General features: G+C 40.5%; 1 protein-coding gene across 1 annotated transcript in view; it reads right to left on the bottom strand.

The window, feature by feature from the left end:
- Positions 1-2,434: 2,434 nt before the first annotated feature.
- The window catches only part of PRORP (protein only RNase P catalytic subunit), a 180,346-nt gene continuing 163,946 nt past the window's right edge, over positions 2,435-18,834 (bottom strand). The window contains exons 5-7 of the mRNA XM_066277737.1: positions 10,238-10,386; positions 7,135-7,330; positions 2,435-5,338 (exon numbers count right to left, since the gene is read on the bottom strand). Coding sequence (XP_066133834.1) covers positions 5,207-5,338; positions 7,135-7,330; positions 10,238-10,386 — 477 coding nt within the window. The 3' untranslated portion in view covers positions 2,435-5,206. The remainder of the gene's footprint in view (positions 5,339-7,134; positions 7,331-10,237; positions 10,387-18,834) is intronic.

Below are 18,834 nucleotides of genomic sequence, written 5' to 3'. Positions count from 1 at the left end.
AACTGTGTTAGGATAGGTAAGTGACTTAGGCTAGGGTGTGTTTCAACTTACACCAAAATTTGGGTTATGTCACTGTCATAGGAACGAAACTGTGTCGTAACCCAAGGTCCCCTGTATATATACACACACATATGTAACAGGAATACAAATACATAGAAATTTTATAGCAATAGACTGCTCAGCTTTGGAGCAGAGACTAGGAAAAAAAAGTTGCTTTGGATTCCAGGGTAAGTTCGCTGAAAAGAGGGAAAAAATAAAAGAATGATTCTTTTTTAAAGAATTAGTAATACAGTGTATCTTGAGCAGCAAGTGTGGACAAGCGACTTACGTCTCTGAAGACCTGCTACAACCAAAGGAACCTGTTTCCTGGAGGTAGAGGCCCATTCTATTCTAGATACCACTCTGCCACAGAGAGCCAGAGGAACAGCAGAATTGTCAGGGAATTCTATTGGTACCTACCAGGAAACCAACATTCTCTGTTTTGATGCAGTCAGAGAAATCACAAGAAACCTGTTTTAATAATGGACCTGAAATATATAGATGTGAATGTGAACCAGATACCTGGTACAGTAATGCTCTAGTCCAGCTGAGAGTGACAGAGCAAGTTCGCCTGGTCTCTCTAAAATGAACTTATGTCTCTATCATATTAGAAATTAAAGCTTTGTACCAGTGAGTTCTCACATTTTTGCTTCTTTGGCTGGATTTTAATACCGTAGAAATGACTAGGGTAGCCATTTTAATGCAGGGGTCGGGAAACTTTTTGGCTGAGAGAGCCATGAATGCCATATTTTAAAATGTAATTCCAAGAGAGCCATACAACGACACGTGTACGTTCCGCATTATTCAATAAAAATTTGGTGTTGTCCTGGAGGACAGCTGTGATTGGCTCCAGCCACCTGCAACCATGAACATGAGCAGTAGGGAATGAATGTATTGTAATACATGAGAATGTTTTATATTTTTAATGTTATTATTTTTTTATTAAAGATTTGTCTGCGAGCCAGATGCAGCCATCAAAAGAACCACATCTGGCTCGCGAGCCATAGTTTCCCGACCCATTTTAATGTGTTTGAAATGAACTCTTTACATCAAATTTCTTGTCAGAAGCTACCAAAAACCCTTCACATGACACTGCTATTTACAACAAATTATCATGGTTATCTAAAAAACGTAATCCATTTCAAAACAGTGTACTTCAAAACTATTTTTAGCTGCCATCAGTGACTATAGTGACTAGATAATTGTCTTCCTGTTTATTTCACTTCCCAGTTGAAAGCTAGTTGTGTATGTTGTATCTCTAAAAGCACCATAAAATCAAAGATTGTCAGCAAAGAACAAACCTGGGGAGAGACAGCATCAAGGGAATCTTGAAACACCATAATATAGACACGATAAGAGAAAATTAAAGGTAATTTCTCAAGATTTACTACATTTACTCTTTGGTGGCCCCGTCTCCTGTTTTCTTTCATCTCATTGTTTTTCTATGGTTTCCTCTAAGTAGATCTCTTATCTCTTAGTGGAACTCCCTTCATTTATGTAGTATAGACTCAAGCCGACTGCTTGTCATTGACTGGGACAAGGCAGGACAAAGCTAGTCTTCTTCCCTTTCTTCCCTCTCCCATCTTTTCTTATCCTTGTTCTCCTCCCACCTACTGTAGGGCTGCTAGGTTATACAGCTACTCCATTTCCCACTACCCCTTTCCCTCCCATATAATCCCCACTTACAGTAGCCAATTTAGCAAATAAAAATATAGGATGTAAAATTCAGATAGACAATGAATACTTTTAGTATATATCCCTGAAATACTTGGGACATATACTAAAAACATTGTTATTTGCCTGAAACTCAAATTTAACTGGAAATGCTATATTTTATCTGGTAAACCTACTCTTAGCTGGTAGACCACAGGAGGCTCCAGCAACTACCTGGTACCCTTTGCTGAGAACTCTAGCTGCTTACATCCCTTGCTGGACAGACGACCTAAATCTAAATATCATCACTCCCAGTTGGTCCACCAAGGGCTACCTTGGGTGTTTTTTCACTCTGTGAACTCTGAATTGCTGAAGGATGGGCAAAACACCAGATCTGGACCCTAGTTAGCTTTGCCCTCAATTACCTTGATAATTTTGATTTTTAGCATATGAAGATAAGATTCACCATGATGGACCAGAATTCAGGTGCCTACACCACACACCCTTCCTTTCTGTGCCTGCTTAAGAATGAAACTATCAAGGAAAATGAAATGTAATGTGAACACATGTTGCATTTCATAGGGCCTTAGGACAGTTTTTAAAAATTTAGAAACCTACTAGAGGATCAGGGAAGCACTAATTATAGTTAAGTGCAAACTTGAAAAGTTAATTTCAAGTGAAGAACAAGGTATCTGAGGTGAGGTTAGTCCCAATGAACCCCTGAGAGAATGAGCTCAGGCTTCTTTCAGATTTTCTCTTTATTGGGTCTGAGAACAGGAGGAAGACAGTATAAATTCAGAAACATGCCAGAGGGAAGCACAAAACTCTTTAGAAATATTTTTCAGTGGCAGAGTCAGTGCCCTTACAAACCCGTCATTGTTTATGGCTGACTTTAAAGAAACTATCAATCCCCAGGACAGCTTTTGAAAGAATTTCTTCTTTCTGTTGTATTTTGTACCTGGCATGACAGGTAGCTTGTTTTCAGGTGATCAGAACACAGAAAGGCAGTCTTCGTGTTTGGTACCAGCTGCCTTCGTTCAGAGAATCCCTGCACTTCCAGGGTCCTGTGCTAGATTTACGTTGAGTGGTCCTAGAATGGTGCTCCTCCCACTGACAAAGAACAGATGCACCTTAATTTACTTCAAGCAGAAATTAGGGTTTTGTTTTTGTGTGTTATTAAAGAGTTAAATATAATGTAATTTCCCTACCACAACTTTCTACACTGATGGCCATTCTGGAAATGTGGGTCCTGTTTCCTTCCTCTAATTCTTCCTTACTGTTAATGTGGTTAATAAAGTTTCTAAATGTAAGTATTGGATACTTTACCATTCAGTCTGTCTTGAGTTTTTATGCACTACTCTAGCCTAAATCAGCATACAGACGAAACAATAGTTGCCTGGGAATCAAAAGAAGTGGGTTACGGTTGAGATGTTTCCACTAACTAGCTGTGGGACCTAAGGAAGTCTTTCCATCTTTCTGGGCTGTTCTTTCTCTGTAAAATTCTACTTCCTGTTCTTTAAGGTTCACACTCCTGCTCTAAAGTTCTGGCTTTTTAAGGCATCCTCCCCCATCTCTATGTGTCCCTTGTGAGAAATTTACAATAGGCTTTTAGACAAGTTTATTTAACAAGTGCTTATTTTCTTTTTCAAAATTTTATTAAAATTAGGATAGTTCCTTAAAAAACTTGAGCTCACTGAAAGCACAGTTTTCCAAGAATGTAGTTTATGACATTTAGAAAAGAAACAGGTTAGACTTATGAGAGCTTTCTGATTCTCAGAATCTTTCATTCTTGGAATCATTCAATGCTCCCAACTTATCACATACCTTCGTGGAGTCTAATACCTCGATAGTCGAAATGTGCAGTGCTGCTGAATCCAGTAATGATTAAGGAGATAAAATATTCCCTCTTCTGCTTTTACTGGATTGTCTCTTTGTCCATGACACACATTCTACTTATATCCATGCATATTGTTTTATATAAACAAGGTCCTTTTTTTCATGTAATAAATTACTTCCATATGCCAACATACTTTTCTTTTTTTTTTTTTTTTTTTGCATTTTTCTGAAGCTGGAAACAGGGAGAGACAGTCAGACAGACTCCCGCATGCGGCCAACTGGGATCCACCCAGCACACCCACCATGGGGCGATGCTCTGCCCACCAGGGGGTGATGCTCTGCCCATCCTGAGCGTCGCCCTGTTGCGACCAGAGCCACTCTAGCGCCTGAGGCAGAGGCCACAGAGCCATCCCCAGCACCCGGGCCATCTTTTTCTCCAATGGAGCCTTTGCTGCGGGAGGGGAAGAGAGAGACAGAGAGGAAAGCGCGGCGGAGGAGTGGAGAAGCAAATGGGCGCTCTCCTGTGTGCCCTGGCTGGGAATCGAACCCGGGTCCTCCGCACGCTAGGCCGACGCTCTACCACTGAGCCAATCGGCCAGGACCAACATATTTTCTGAGACACATTGTTGTAAATGTATCAATTTGAAATGTTTAGTGTGATGAGTTTTGACTAACATACCCACATATATATCTGTGCTAGCATCACCCAGAACTTCACCATCACCCCCAAAAGGTTCTCTTGTGCCCCTTTCCTCAGGCAACTACTATTTTGATTTTTATCACCATAGATTGATTTTTGCCTGTTCTTAAATATTAAATCACATGATATATGGAAATAAGGAAGGAACTATCATAAAGTGCAGACATGAATATTTTTAGCTAAAATCAAGGCCCAGTGAAGGTATCAGCTAGCTAGAAAAGGGGTAAGACAGAGAGGCAACTATTAAAATTGAATCACTTAATTAAACTAAGTCAAACTTAATTAAATGAAAAGAAGCTGTATGCTTTAAAAAGACCTTATACCAAGTGATGAAATTAACAGTGTTCACAAAATGTTGAAACAATCTGGAAAAGGCATTATAGAATGAAGAAGAAAGATCACAGTCTAAAAAAAGAAACTGTCCCTCTTTCCTCCACCCCAAATTATTTGGTCATTAAGAGTTGCTAATAAGCCTTTAATATCTTGGTCAGTTTATCACAGAGGACTGTAAGTGATTCGGTATGGGTAAGAGATAACATAGAGGATGAGATGCTATCATAAATAGGAGAAGGGGTTTAGAAATGACCCAGGGCTCAGGGCCAGATGGATTGGTTCTGCTATTGGTTGAAGGTAAGGAAGGTCAGAAGTAGCAAAACGAATACCAGAAGCACCCGTCTCCTCCCAAGTAAGTAAAATAGATGGCCCAATAAGAGAAATGTAAGCTTCACTCTGCAGTGAGTTCCCTAAATCTGGTTAAGTGTCCAAAAAAAGGATAGGGGGAAAAATGCAACTGGTTATGAAAAGGTATTATAACGCGTTTAATTAAAAAATCAATTAGTTGACGTGCCAACCAACTGGACCAAAGGGACAAAATGATCAAACAGGACAGGAGCAATGGTCTAAACAAGCATCAACCTAAGAGCTCTGATGCCAACCAGCAGGGCACCCAAACACAAATTTACCACAGAGAAAGAGTCTTTATGTCTTTCGGTGAAGGCAAAGCCATCTGGTCGGCACTTCATAGGAATATCTTTCTACTAGGTCTTCATCACACGGGATGTGCCAGGAATCTCCAGTTGTTTGCACCACTGTGTCATAGCTGAGGATATGCTGTTGAATTAAAAAAGGAACCAACCATTGAGAACAACACTAAAGGGATACCTGGCTGTTTCCCTTTCTTTTCCGACAATTTCTCAGTTTGCTTCAGAGACATATTCTTTGTCTTACTTAACAATGGCTTTTCAAAGAGCAGCCAGCTCTATAAAAATTAACTCTAGTATTAGGCATTCCTTTTCTGGGAGCTTCATTTTTTTTTTTTTAATTTTTTTTTTCCTGTATTTTTCTGAAGCCGGAAACGGGGAGAGACAGTCAGACAAACTCCCGCATGCACCCAACCGGGGTCCACTCGGCACGCCCACCAGGGGGCGACGCTCTGCCCACCAGGGGCGATGCTCTGCCCCTCTGGGGCGTCGCTCTGTTGCGACCAGAGCCACTCTAGCGCCTGGGGCAGAGGCCAAGGAGCCATCCCCAGCGCCCAGGCCATCTTTGCTCCAGTGGAGTCTCGGCTGCGGGAGGGGAAGAGAGAGACAGAGAGGAAGGAGAGGGGGAGGGGTGGAGAAGCAGATGGGCGCTTCTCCTGTGTGCCCTGGCTGGGAATCGAACCCTGGACCTCTGCACGCCAGGCCGACGCTCTACCACTGAGCCAACCGGCCAGGGTTGGGGGCTTCATTTTTAAGATTAAGGACCCTCTCTAAGCATGCGTTTGCGTGTGCACATACACATGCTCACACACCACACAGTATTCCCTTTGTTGCCTTTATCAATTTTGTATGTGACAGAAAAATTCAACTATGCAAAAATAAAAAAATAGTATAATGCACTCCCATCACCCAGCTTCAACCATTATCAACTCAAGGTTAATTTTATTTCATCCATATTCTACCCATTTCCTTTCCTCTACCTTCACCCTTCACCACCCAAAATTATTTTGAAGCAGACCTCAGATATATCACTTCTTCTGTAATTCAGTATGCATCTCTAAAAGATAAGGACTTATTTTGTAAATACAAGGTTAATACTATTATTACACTTAAGAATTAATAATTTCTAACATCATCAAATTTCTGTTTACATTTCCAATTATAATGTGCATACATATATTTTACAGTTTGTTTAAATAGGGATTGAAATAAGGTTCTTGCATTGTGACTAGTTGCATTATCTCTCAATTCTTTTTTAATCTGGAGCCTCTGTTGTTGAGGAAACAGGTCAGCTGTCCTATATTGTTTCTCATAATCTTGATTATGCTGGTTGCATTTCTGTGGTATCATTTGATACTATATTTCCTATAAATTTGTTATTTTGTATATAGTTTTTGACCATCAGATCATATTTACCATTGGCTAGTGTATTTTTCTGTAATAACTTGCCTTTGGATTTTCTCCCTTTGCTATCACACAGGAAACATCCTTGTACTTATAGGTATTTAAACTAGAACAGAATCAAAGGAGAACTCCATTGAGTCCATGCTGTATCAGTGGATTAAACAGGTCAATGGAGTTACTTAGCCAACATAGAAATATGACAAACCATAGGGATAAGCAATTACAAATAAAAAGTAAAATAAAAACCAGGTATGAATATTTCTAGTTAATAACATAATTGAAGCTGTACTTGATGCCAATTCAGGTGTTTTCAATATGTCAATTAATGTGAGGCTGGCCTATAAAAACTTTCGCTCTGGTAGACTTTCTGTTTCCAGGAACTGGCTAATTCCAAATACCAAACTAAAACTGAGAAAAATAAAGCGCTTAGAACCTTTAACAAGTTGCAACATTCTTTAATTATGCTACATCCTTACTATGTACTTGACTTTGTTGACATTACGTAGAGAATGGATGACATACCTGAAAGGTTATTTTTGATCCTGGAAGCTTATTAATAATTGCCAGCTGGTGTCCCTGCTGCCACTTAAAGAACAGGCGTTGGGTCTTGGCATCAGGCAGACAGGCCTTATGGTCCCGCAGCAGGTCTTGGGTGATGAACTTGCAGTGGTTCCCAGAGTGCAGCGTGGCATACAGCAAGAATGGGTCATCCTCCGAGCTGAGTCAGGCAAAGGAAAGGACACAGTCAAGCACACCTCCGAGAAGCCAGAGGATAGCATTCTTCATCATGCTTTTCCCTTCTTATTCTACTTTCCTCAGAGATGCTCTGCATCCCTAACTGATAAAATGTCAGTGATGCTCAGGAACCACCTTAGCTGGTGGGCAGTACTATCTGAACACAGACAGAAAACAAGGGTAGGGAATGCTGCTTGGGGCTCTTAATGGCTCAACTGGGCTCTCCCACTCAAGTGAAGAATTATAATAGTAATTCACACTCAAAAGTTGGTTCTCTGTGTTCCCAAGGCATTTTTCCTATTTGCCTCATCCACCACAGAGCACCCTGCCCCTTTTCTCACTCAAATCCCAGAAACATTCCTAATACCGATAGAGCATGATGACTTTCTTGCAAGCCACCAAAAATAGCAGGCTGCCCTCAAAGCTGAAACTAGTATCTCAAAGCAGCTTCTAGGTAGTAACCCAGATTGCCACCCAAAGGCCCCTCCTGCTTTGAGAAGAGTCAGTGACTCAGAGTCTCCAACAGACCCTCAACATCAGCTCTTACCACTTCAGTACATGGGCTGGAAAAACAGCAGTTGCTGCCTTGGCCTAGGCGAGTCAAACTGCAACAGGTGCTATAATCCATGCCTTGATCCAAATTACCCAAAGTAGGACCGTTTATTGTTTATCTTATACTGAAGTATTTCAGGTGAAATGATACAAAGATTGAAATCTGCCTTAAAAATCTTCAGAAAATAAAAAAAAATTAAAAAAATGTGGGAGTTATATGGAACCAGATTAGCAAATGATGGCAATTTTTGGAGCTGGGTGACAGTTATGTGGAATTCACTATACTATTCTCTCTCATGTACATATGAAAAAGATTCTCTGGCACAGTAATTAAAAGGAATATATATATATTTTAAGTAAGAGGAGGAGAGATAGTGAGGCAGACTCCCACATGCACCACTGTATAGGATCGATACTCCATTACCAAGCTATTTTTAGTACCTGCGGCTGACGTGCTTAGACTAGCAAAGCTATCCTCAGAGCCCAGGACTGATGCTTGAACCAATCAAGCCACTGGCTGTGAGAGGGGAAGAGGAAGAGAAGGAGAATAGGGAGGAGAAGAGAAGCAGATGGTCGCTTCTCCTATGTGTCCTGACTGGGGATTGAACCTGGGACTTCCATATGCCAGGCTGACACTCTATCCACTGAGCAGCCAGTCAGTGCAGAAAACAGAATTAATGTTAAAAATTTAATATTTAAATCCAAAGCCATAGAAGGACACTGAATCAACCTTTACAAATGGTTTTGGAACTTCAGTGCATACAATAAATACAGGCCCCAAATCAAGAACAAGACCAATTTCCAATAGGCTTCTTGGTTATAACACTTTGTATTTATCTAATTCTTCCACCAAAGAAAAATAATAATGAAGATAGCAACTAACATATATGCTTTCAGTGTACTTGGCATTGTGCCAAGAGTTTTACACATATTACTTACAAGTACATATTATCTCATCTAATCTTCACAACATCCTCATGAGGGTTACATATGAAGAAAACAAGACACAGAGAAGGAGAAAACCTTTCTAGGTAGTAAGTGGCAGGGCCATGTCTGAACCTGGGTAGACTAATTACCAAGCCTGCACTCCTAATGTCTACCCAGTACTGCCTAATGTGATTACATGAAGAACATTATTATTGTCTTCTACTCTTAGAGAGATGGAAGTATCCCCCTCCATAAATAAATAAAAGAACTTAGCTAAAGAAAAAAGGGACTTTGTTTGGCATCTGAATGAGGGGGTAGTCTCCTGCTTCACGTATTGAGAGCCATTTTACCTTTATAAGAATAAATGATTTGAGGAATATTGACAATTCTTGCAGTGACCACATTCAACTTAATGAAACCTAGACTTGGGTTGAGGCATACACATTATCCATGCAAAGTTGGAAATGGACTTTTGTCAATATATAGTATGAAAAACAAAGTTCATCTGTGCTGTTGAGGATCTGTGTTCCTCCTGATCAGCTGTGTTCTTGCTTTATGGACACCATACATTTTGTTGTTGACCATGTGTCCCATATTCCTTTGGCTTCCTGGGAAGCTATGGCTCATAGGAATATTCCTTTTATATTTAGAATAAAATCCAGGCCCCTTGCTTGTCTACCAGAGCCTACGAGGTCCTCTGCAAAATGGTTCCTGCCTTTTCTCTGACCTCAAAACCTACTACTTTCCCTCTTGCTGATGCAGCCCATCTACACTGGCCTGCTTGCCTTCCTCAAACATACCAAGCTCATTCATGCTTTTTGAACACTTGATGTTCCCTCTACCTGGTATGCTCTTCCCACCAACCCTCCCTTTTTCTCAAATGACTCACTCCTTCCCTTCAGACTTGTCCCCTCCCAAAGGCCTTTCCTGCCCATCCCATCCACTACCTGCTGACCTAATCCCTATCGACTCATTTTGCTTTATTGTCTTGACAGCACTGATCATGGCTTGGAATTATATAACTTTGTTTACTTGTTTAGCTGTTTACTGTAAGGCACAAGGCAGAGGCTTGATGGTCTTGTTCACTGCTATCCCTCTAACAACACTGAATGCTCATATTTGTAAAGTATCTGTTAATGATCTGTTTAGGACCTATGGCATGTACTCTGTGTAATAATCTCACTTCTAACTTTTTCTTCTTCCCATTCCCTTCTCTTACCCTGATTTCTTAATCTAATCTATCTAAATTTATTATTCTGTAAAAACTATTTCTGTAAGCTGCCTCAAACTTTTTTGGGGGGAATGAGGCTGAGTATACATATATATGCACTTTAAAAAATGGTGAAAATAGGAAATTAATAAGCAGATGACAGGAACCTAGTGTAATTCAATTATTACCTTCAGTACTTACATGTTGTCAGCAAAGAAACAGCTGGCTTGCTTCTGCACCTTCTCCATCTCATCCTTTCTCCACCGGGCACCTGGCGTCAGCATGTGCTTCCGGCCCAGGACCAGCACTCGCAGATTCTGCCTGGCTAGTTGAGAGACCACATCCAAGAGCTAAAAACACAAAACCAGCCGCCAAGAGGGTCAAGGGAAGAAGAGGCTCAAGTTAGTGGAGTGAATCTTCCAGCTGGTAATCTCAATGGTGAAACACTTTTCTGGTAAGGGTTAAAAAAACATTCCTTAGAATAATTTCCATTTTTGTAAGTCTGAGGAAAATACTTCCTCTTTACAAATTAATGTCTAACACCTATCCAATGATCAGGCTCCACTGGACCCATTTTTTTTTTACTAAGCATAAACTAGATTTGTTTTTAAACTGTGTTCCCTAGAGCTCACTGGGATAGAGATAGAGAGGTCAAGGAGGATGGGGTTTGGTTCCTATATACTCTCAACCCTGTTTCTACCAGAACAGCTCAGCTTTTGTATATTTATATATTAGTATTCTGCATGTTTTCATTTGAATAAAGCATTCTACTTCTTATTTTAAAAGTCTGTAAGTAACTGGACTAGATAGTGACTTTGCAGTCAACGTTTGCATTCAGTTGAGACTGCTACCTTTCACTGGCATTACTTTTTTCCTTCCCAAGGTCTGTCAATTTCCATCTTCTAGCCTAAGTTCCAGTCAGTAAACTTACCCCCATTCTCTCCATTGCCCACATGTCTTGTGTGCACATGAACTCCTCTTGAAAGTCCAAACTTGGATTTTTTAGTAAACCTTGTACTTTGATGAGCTTGCCTATAGTTAGTCTTTTATAAGGGATGTGAGAACTCTAAACCCAAAGCTTTACAACTAGTAAAATATATTGGGTTGGCAAAAAAGTTATTTTGGTTTTGTAGTGTGAAATAAAAACTCACTTTTTAAAATAAAAGAATAAACTTTAATCAATTATATATTTTCTGATTTGTTCAATGACCTTCTGCCATCTTTCCTGCAACTTCATAATTCCGCACTCATAGAAATTTTGGTCCTTATCAGCAAAAAACTGAACCAAGTGCGATTTAAGGTCATCATAATTTGTGAAAGTTTTACCATTCAAAGAGTTTTGCAAACTTCAAAATAAATGGTAATCAGATGGTGCCAGGTCAGGGCTGAATGGGGGATATGACATCACCTCACAACCAACCTCTAATACTTTCCCACGAGTTACTAAAGATGTGTGAGGCTTTGTATTCTCATGGTGGAACACAATTCCTTTGCGATTTGCCAATTCTGCCAATTTTTCTCTGATTGCTTCACCCAGTTTCATTAGTTGTTGACAGTAAACATCTGAATTGATTGTCTGGTTTCTTAGAAGCAGCTCAAAATACACAACACCTCTGTAGTCCCACCAAATTGACAGTATGACCTTTTTTTGATGCAATTCAGCTTTAGATGTGGTTTGTGCTGGTTCATCACGCTTGGACCATGATTGTTTTCCAATGATGTTACTGTAGATGACCCACTTTTCATCACCTGTGATGATTCTTTTAAAAATAGGGTCAGTTTCATTGCATTTGACATGCATATTCCAAATATTGATTCGTTGTGTTAAGTGAATCTCTCTCAACTCATGCGGAACCCAAATATTGAGCTTCTTAGTGAGTCCAAGACATTTTAAGTGATTTTCCTTTTTTTTTTTTTTTTTTTTTTTGGGGGGGTATTTTTCTGAAGCTGGAAACGGGGAGAGACAGTCAGACAGACTCTTGCATGCGCCCGACCGGGATCCACCCGGCACGCCCAGCAGGGGCGATGCTCTCTGCCCACCAGGGGGCGATGCTCTGCCCCTCCGGGGCGTCGCTCTGCCGGGACCAGAGCCACTCTAGTGCCTGGGGCAGAGGCCAAGGAGCCATCCCCAGCGCCCGGGCCATCTTTGCTCCAATGGAGCCTTTGCTGCGGGAGGGGAAGAGAGAGACAGAGAGGAAGGAGAGGGGGAGGGGTGGAGAAGCAGATGGGCGCTTCTCCTGTGTGCCCTGGCCGGGAATCGAACCCGGGTCCCCCGCACGCCAGGCCAACGCTCTACCGCTGAGCCAACCAGCCAGGGCCTAAGACATTTTAAGTGATTTTCAATTGTTGTGTGCGATACATTTAACCTCTCTGCAATCTCCCGAACAGTTATATGATGATTCTCTTCAGTTATGGCTTTGATTTGGTCATCATCAACTTTAGTAGGTCAGCAGTAGGTCACCAGAATGTTGGTCATCTTTGAGTGAAAAGTCTCCAGAACAGAACCTTTTTTTTTTTTTAACACAGACAGAGAGTCAGAGAGAGGGATAGACAGGGACAGATAGACAGGAACGAAGAGATGAGAAGCATCAATCATCAGTTTTTCGTTGGGCATTGCGACACCTTAGTTGATCATTGATTGATTTCTCATATGTGAGCAGGCCAAGTGACCCCTTGCTCGAGCCAGCGACCTTGGGTCCAAGCTGGTGAGCTTTGCTCAAACCAGATGAGCCCGCACTCAAGCTGGTGTCCTCGGGGTCTCGAACCTGGGTCCTCCACATCCCAGTCCGACGCTCTATCCACTAACGCCACTGCCTGGTCAGGCCAGAACAGAATTTTTTAAACCAATTCTGACACATGCGTTCTGTTATGCAATCAACACCATAAACTTCATGTATCTTTTTGTGAGCCTCAGCAGCTTTCTTTCCTTTACAGAAATAAAAATGTAAAATATGCTGAAAATGTTTGTTTCTGAACTCCATGTTAAAATTGACCCTAAACTAATAGCTACAAACAAAATTATGCACAACTTGCTTCTACAGTAACCTAAATGTGGCCGATATCAAATGATGTCAAAAGGAAAAAACCATAACACTGACAGAATTCCTTCAAAACAATTACAATGCTCTCTATTTGTGACAACCAAAAATACTTTTTTTTTTTTTTTTTTTTTTTTTTGTATTTTTCCGAAGTGAAAAGCGGGGGAAAGGCAGGCAGACAGACTCCTGCATGTGCCCTACCGGGATCCACCCAGCATGCCCATCAGGGGACGATGCTTGGCCCCTCTGGGGCGTTGCTCTGCTGTAATCAGGGCCATTCTAGAACCTGAGGTGGAGGCCATGGAGCCATCCTCAGTGTCTGGGCCAACTTTGCTCCAATGGAGCCTTGGATGCAGGAGGGGAAGAGAGAGACAGAAAGAAGGGGGAGAAAGGTGGAGAAGCAGATGGGTGCTTCTCCTGTGTGCCCTGGCTAGGAATCAAACCTGGGACTTCCACACGCTGGGCCAAATGCTCTACCACTGAGCCAACCGGCCAGGGCCCAAAAATACTTTCTTGCCAACCAAATCCTTTCTTCCTGCAAAGCTAGCTATAATGGCTTCTGTGTTCATTCAATAGTTAGTTCTTTGAACCTTTTATGTATAAGGCACATGGTGTGTATTACAGCCTACACAATTTAAAAAGACATGGTCCTTGCCTTTAGTGAGCAAGTACTTAATAATTTTCTTACCCAACTACCAAGCCTAGGAAAATACATATGCTGACTGCACATATATTGGATGTTTAATAAACATTTTTCTGCTTGACCGGTGGTGGCACAGTGGATAGAGTGTCGACCTGGGATTCTGAGGTCCCAGGTTCAAAACTCCGAGGTCGCTGGCTTGAATGCAAGCTCATTGACATGACCCCATGGTCACTGGCCTGAACCCAAAGGTTGCTGGCTTGAAGCCCAAGGTCACTGGCTTGAGCAAGGGGTCACTGGCTCAACTCAAGCCCCTCAGTCAAGGCACAAATGAGGGGCAATCAATGAACAGCTAAAGTGCAACAACTATAAGTTGATGCTTCACATCTCTTTCCCCTTCCTTCCTTCCTTTCTCTTTCTCTTACTAAAAAAAAATAAACATTTTTATGATTAGCTGAAGAATATACACACATCTATTTTTATCCAGCATAAAAATAGTTTTTTAAAAACTTGAAAAATATAGACTACAAGGAAGATAGAAGAAATCACTCATACCTCACTACCCAAAGATTGTTAACATGTATGTATACATGCATCAAGTGCACATATTACTATATTTATGTTATATACTTCCATAGTGGCAGAAAACAAAACTGTACTGTACATTCTTTATAATATAAACTTAAGATGTATGACAATTATGTAGCTACAGGTAAGTAGTAATCACTTAGTTATAGTTAATAAGAATTAACTCAAATTTAATTCACTAGAATTCTAAGTTTGAGGGGGTATGGCTTAAGGAGAGAAAACATGAATACAAAAAGTGTCTTCAATTTCTATTTTAAAACAGCTTTACTGATCCTGGCCTGTGGTGGTACAATGGCTTGAGCATCAACCTGGAAGGCTGTGGTCACCAATTCAAAGTGTTCGGCCTGCCCGGTCAAGGCACATATGAAAAGCAACCAATGATCAACTAAAATGAAGCAACTATGAGTTGACCCTTTTTGTTCCTCAGTCCTCTTTCTGTGAAACCAATAAGTAAAATCTTAAAACAAAAACAAAAACAGCTTTACTGAGATATAATTCTTATATAATAAAATTAACCCATTATAGTATATAGTTCAATGATTTTTTAGTATATTCACAGATAAGTGTGTTCACCCCCACAATTTTAGAACATTTTCATCACCTCAAAAGGAAATCTTGTAGCTTTTAGCTGTCATTCTGTACCCCCAAGCAACCACTAATCTATTCTCTGTCTTTATATATTTAACTATTTTGTACTTTAATGTGAATAGACTATTACTGTATTTACTAGTCTTTTCATTCTATGCATTTTTTTCTTTTTTAAAATATTTTTTTAAAAATTAAAGTATTTTTTAAGTCTTTATTCATTCTTTAGAGAGGAGAGGGAAAGAGAAGGAAGGGGTAGGAGCAGGAAGCATTAACTCAACTCCCATATGTGCCTTGACTAGGCAAGTCCACGGTTTTGAACCGGCGACCTCAGCATTTCAGGTTGACGCTGTATCCACTGCACCACCACAGGCCAGAATATTCTATGCATTTATATAAATTTATAAGCTATTATTTTAAAAGTTAGGCTAGTAACCTAAAACAAACATCTAGCCTAGTCTGTAGTGGCACAGTGGATAGAACGTCCACCTGAAACTCTCAGCTCACCAGTTTGAAACCCTGGGCTTACTCAGTTAAGGCACATACTACAAGCAAGCAATGAACAACTAAAGGGAAGCAACTATGAGTTGATAGCTCTTGCTCCCCACCCCCTCTCCTCTCTTTGTAAAATCAATAAAGATAAGATCTTAAAAAAACCCAAACATCTACAAGAATGTTTAGTTCATGGATTCAAACACCTCAAGACACTGAGAGTACATCTCCTTTAGAATGCACTTATAACATTCTTTTCTTTCCTTCTTTTTATTCTTTTTTTCTTTCAAGATTTTAGTTATTGATTTTAGAGAGAGGAGAGAGAGAGAAAGAGGGTGTGGGGAGGAGCAGGAAGCATCAACGTATTGTAGTTGCTTCTCGCATGTGTCTTGACCTGGCAAGCCTGGGGTTTCGAACTGGTGACCTCAGCGTTCCAAGTTGACAATTTATCCACTGCGCCACCAAAGGTCAGGCTGTAACATTCTTCTCTTAAAGCTGATGAGATCACAGATTATTTCCAATGACCTCAGATATAAAATAGCAACTAGTTTCATTAAAAGGAATGACAATAACTTTAAAATTTGTTCATAAAGTTATCCTAAAGATACAAATATATTCAAACAAAAACAACTTTTGATACTGATTGTTCAAGTTTCCATGTAACTGGGAAGACGTGGCTTAAAAAAACCCAACACAACTGTGTCTATACATTTATACCCAGGTGTAGATAAATGGCCTTGAGTTTACTAATTTTAAGTTAAAGAGACAGGCTTCAGGAAGAGTAGTAAAGGCTTAACTTGAACTACTCTGGGGCACCATCTTGTGGCTGAGAGATACCTATTAGAAGCAGCTCTTTGAAAATGATGAAAACAAAGGAGAATAAAGGAAAGACACTGGAAAGTAAGGTGAGTGTACAGAGTAAAGGACTGGACTAAAACCCTGTGACAGTCTAGCCATGAGCCTATTTCCTCTGAGGTAAATTACAAGGCAGGATCCAGTGGGCTGGGTTAGAGTCAGAATAGTAAAGAAAAAGGAAATTCACCTTAATTATATGTTAGATCAAAAATAAAACTGGGAAAAATGTCCACTTCTGGGAAGACAGGGTAGATGTACTTTTTTTTTTTATTTCTCCCACTAAGTACAACTAAAAACCTCAGACATTATATATAAAACAAACAAGATTTTGAGAGGTAGAGAGGAAAAGGAAGATCAGCTAGGGATGGCGGACATGAGGAATGACATATTAGTTCCTTGGATTTTCTTTCTGTCTCACATATCCTAGACTTGAAGCTGAAGAAGTCAGCAACCTGGAAACACCAATGAAAGCAGACAAAAGAAGACCAGCAAAGGCATATTCTCTCTAGCCAATGAACCAGGAAAGAGGCAGTAGGGCAAGACTTAAAATGACACAGCAGACAGTGATGTGTTTATATGTATATGTGTATATATGTAATACCTACAGTAACCATTAAAGATGCTATACAAAGAGATATACTAAGATAAAAATCACCATGATTAAAAAACAAAAAACCCCAAAACACTACAGATACATAAAAATGGGTTCGATTCCCGGCCAGGGCACACAGGAGAAGCGCCCATCTGCTTCTCCACCCCTCCCCCTCTCCTTCCTCTCTGTCTCTCTCTTCCCCTCCCGCAGCCGAGGCTCCACTGGAGCAAAGATGGCCCGGGCACTGAGGATGGCTCTGTGGCCTCTGCCTCAGGCGCTAGAATGGCTCTGATTGCGGCAGAACATCGCCCCCTAGTGGGCCTGCCGGGTGGATCCCGGTTGGGCGCATGTGCCTCCCTGTTTCCAACTTCAGAGAAATACAAAAAAAAAAAACAAAAAAAAAAAACAAAAAAAAAAAAACCTAAAAAAAAAAAAACTGATCAAGGACTTAAATGTAAAAAATATAAAGTTTTTTTAAAAAAAACCTAGGAGAAAAATTTTTATGATGTAGAGCTAGGCAGAGTTTTCAGACTTCAAAGACCCAGTTTTAAGAAGATGAAAAGGCCTGACCAGTGGTGGCGCAGTGGATAAAGCATCGACCTGGAACATTGAGGTTGCCCGTTCAAAACCCTGCACTTGTCTGGTCAAGGCACATATGGGAGTTGATGCTTCCTGCTCCTCCCACCTTCTCTCTCTCTCCTCCCTCTCCCCCCTCTCCCCCCCTCTCTCCTACCTCTAAAATGAATAAATAAATAATAATAAAAAAAGATGAAAAGACAACTTACAGACTGGGAGAAAGTATTTGCAAACCATATATCCAACAAAGAACTAATATCTAGACCACACAAAAAACTCTCAAAACTCAAGTTAAAAAAAGCAAACAACTCAGCCCTGGCCAGTTGGCTCAACGGGAGAGCGTTGGCCCAGCATATGGAAGCCGCAGGTTCAATTCCCAGCCAGGGCACAAAGGAGAAGTGCCCATCTACTTCTCCACCCTTACCCCTTTCCTTTCTCTTTATCTCTCTCTTCCCCTCCCACAGCCAAGGCTCCAAAGTTGGCCCGGGCACGGAGGATGGCTCCATGGCCTCTGCCTCAGGTGCTAGAATGGCTCCGACTGCAGAAGAGCAATGCTCCTGAGGGGCTGAGCATCGCCCCCTAGTGGGTATTCCGGGTGGATCCCGGTCAGGCGCATGCAGGAGTGAGTCTGTCTGTCTCCAACCTCCCCTTCTCACTACGGGAAAAATACAAACAACAACAACAACAAAAGCAAACAACTCAAACAGAACACGAGCAAAGAACTTTCGCTGAAGAAGACATACATGAAAATATATAAATAAGCGCATGAAAATATATTGAATATTATTAGCCATTAAAGAAATGCAAATTATAATGCAAAGAGGTATCACTATACACCTATCAGAATGGCTAAAATAAAAAATAATGATAACATCAAACGCTGGTGAGGATGTGAAAAAATTGAATCACTCATATACTGTTGGGGGGAATTTAAAGGGTACGTCCACTCTGGAAAATAGTTTGGCAGTTTCTTATAAGATTAAACATGCAACTACCACATAACTGAGTTATTGTGCTTCTGGGCATTTGTCCCAGAGAAATGAAGACCCATGTTCACAAAAACTTGTACACAAATATTTACCTACTTGGGTTTATTTGTAATAGTCAAAGACTGGAAACAATCCAGATATCTTGCAACAGGTGAATTGTTAAAAAAAACAACTGTGAGGCTAAAGAAACAATACAGAGGATCAATGAAACCAGGAGCTGGTTCTTTGAAAAGGTAAACAAGATCGATGAACCTTTAATGAGACTCACCAAGAAAAATAGCGAGAGGACTCAAATAAATAAAATTAGAAACGAGAGTGGAGAAATAACAACTGACACAACAGAAATACAAAATATTGTAAGAAAATACTATGAAGAACTGTACGCCAAAAAACTAGACAACCTAGATGAAATGGACAAATTCCTTGAATCATATAATCTTGCA

Source organism: Saccopteryx bilineata, chromosome 4 (assembly GCF_036850765.1).
Source record: "Saccopteryx bilineata isolate mSacBil1 chromosome 4, mSacBil1_pri_phased_curated, whole genome shotgun sequence".
Classification (NCBI taxonomy): domain Eukaryota; kingdom Metazoa; phylum Chordata; class Mammalia; order Chiroptera; family Emballonuridae; genus Saccopteryx; species Saccopteryx bilineata.
Note: the sequence above shows the minus strand (reverse complement) of the source record. Positions and strands in the feature narration are given on the sequence as shown.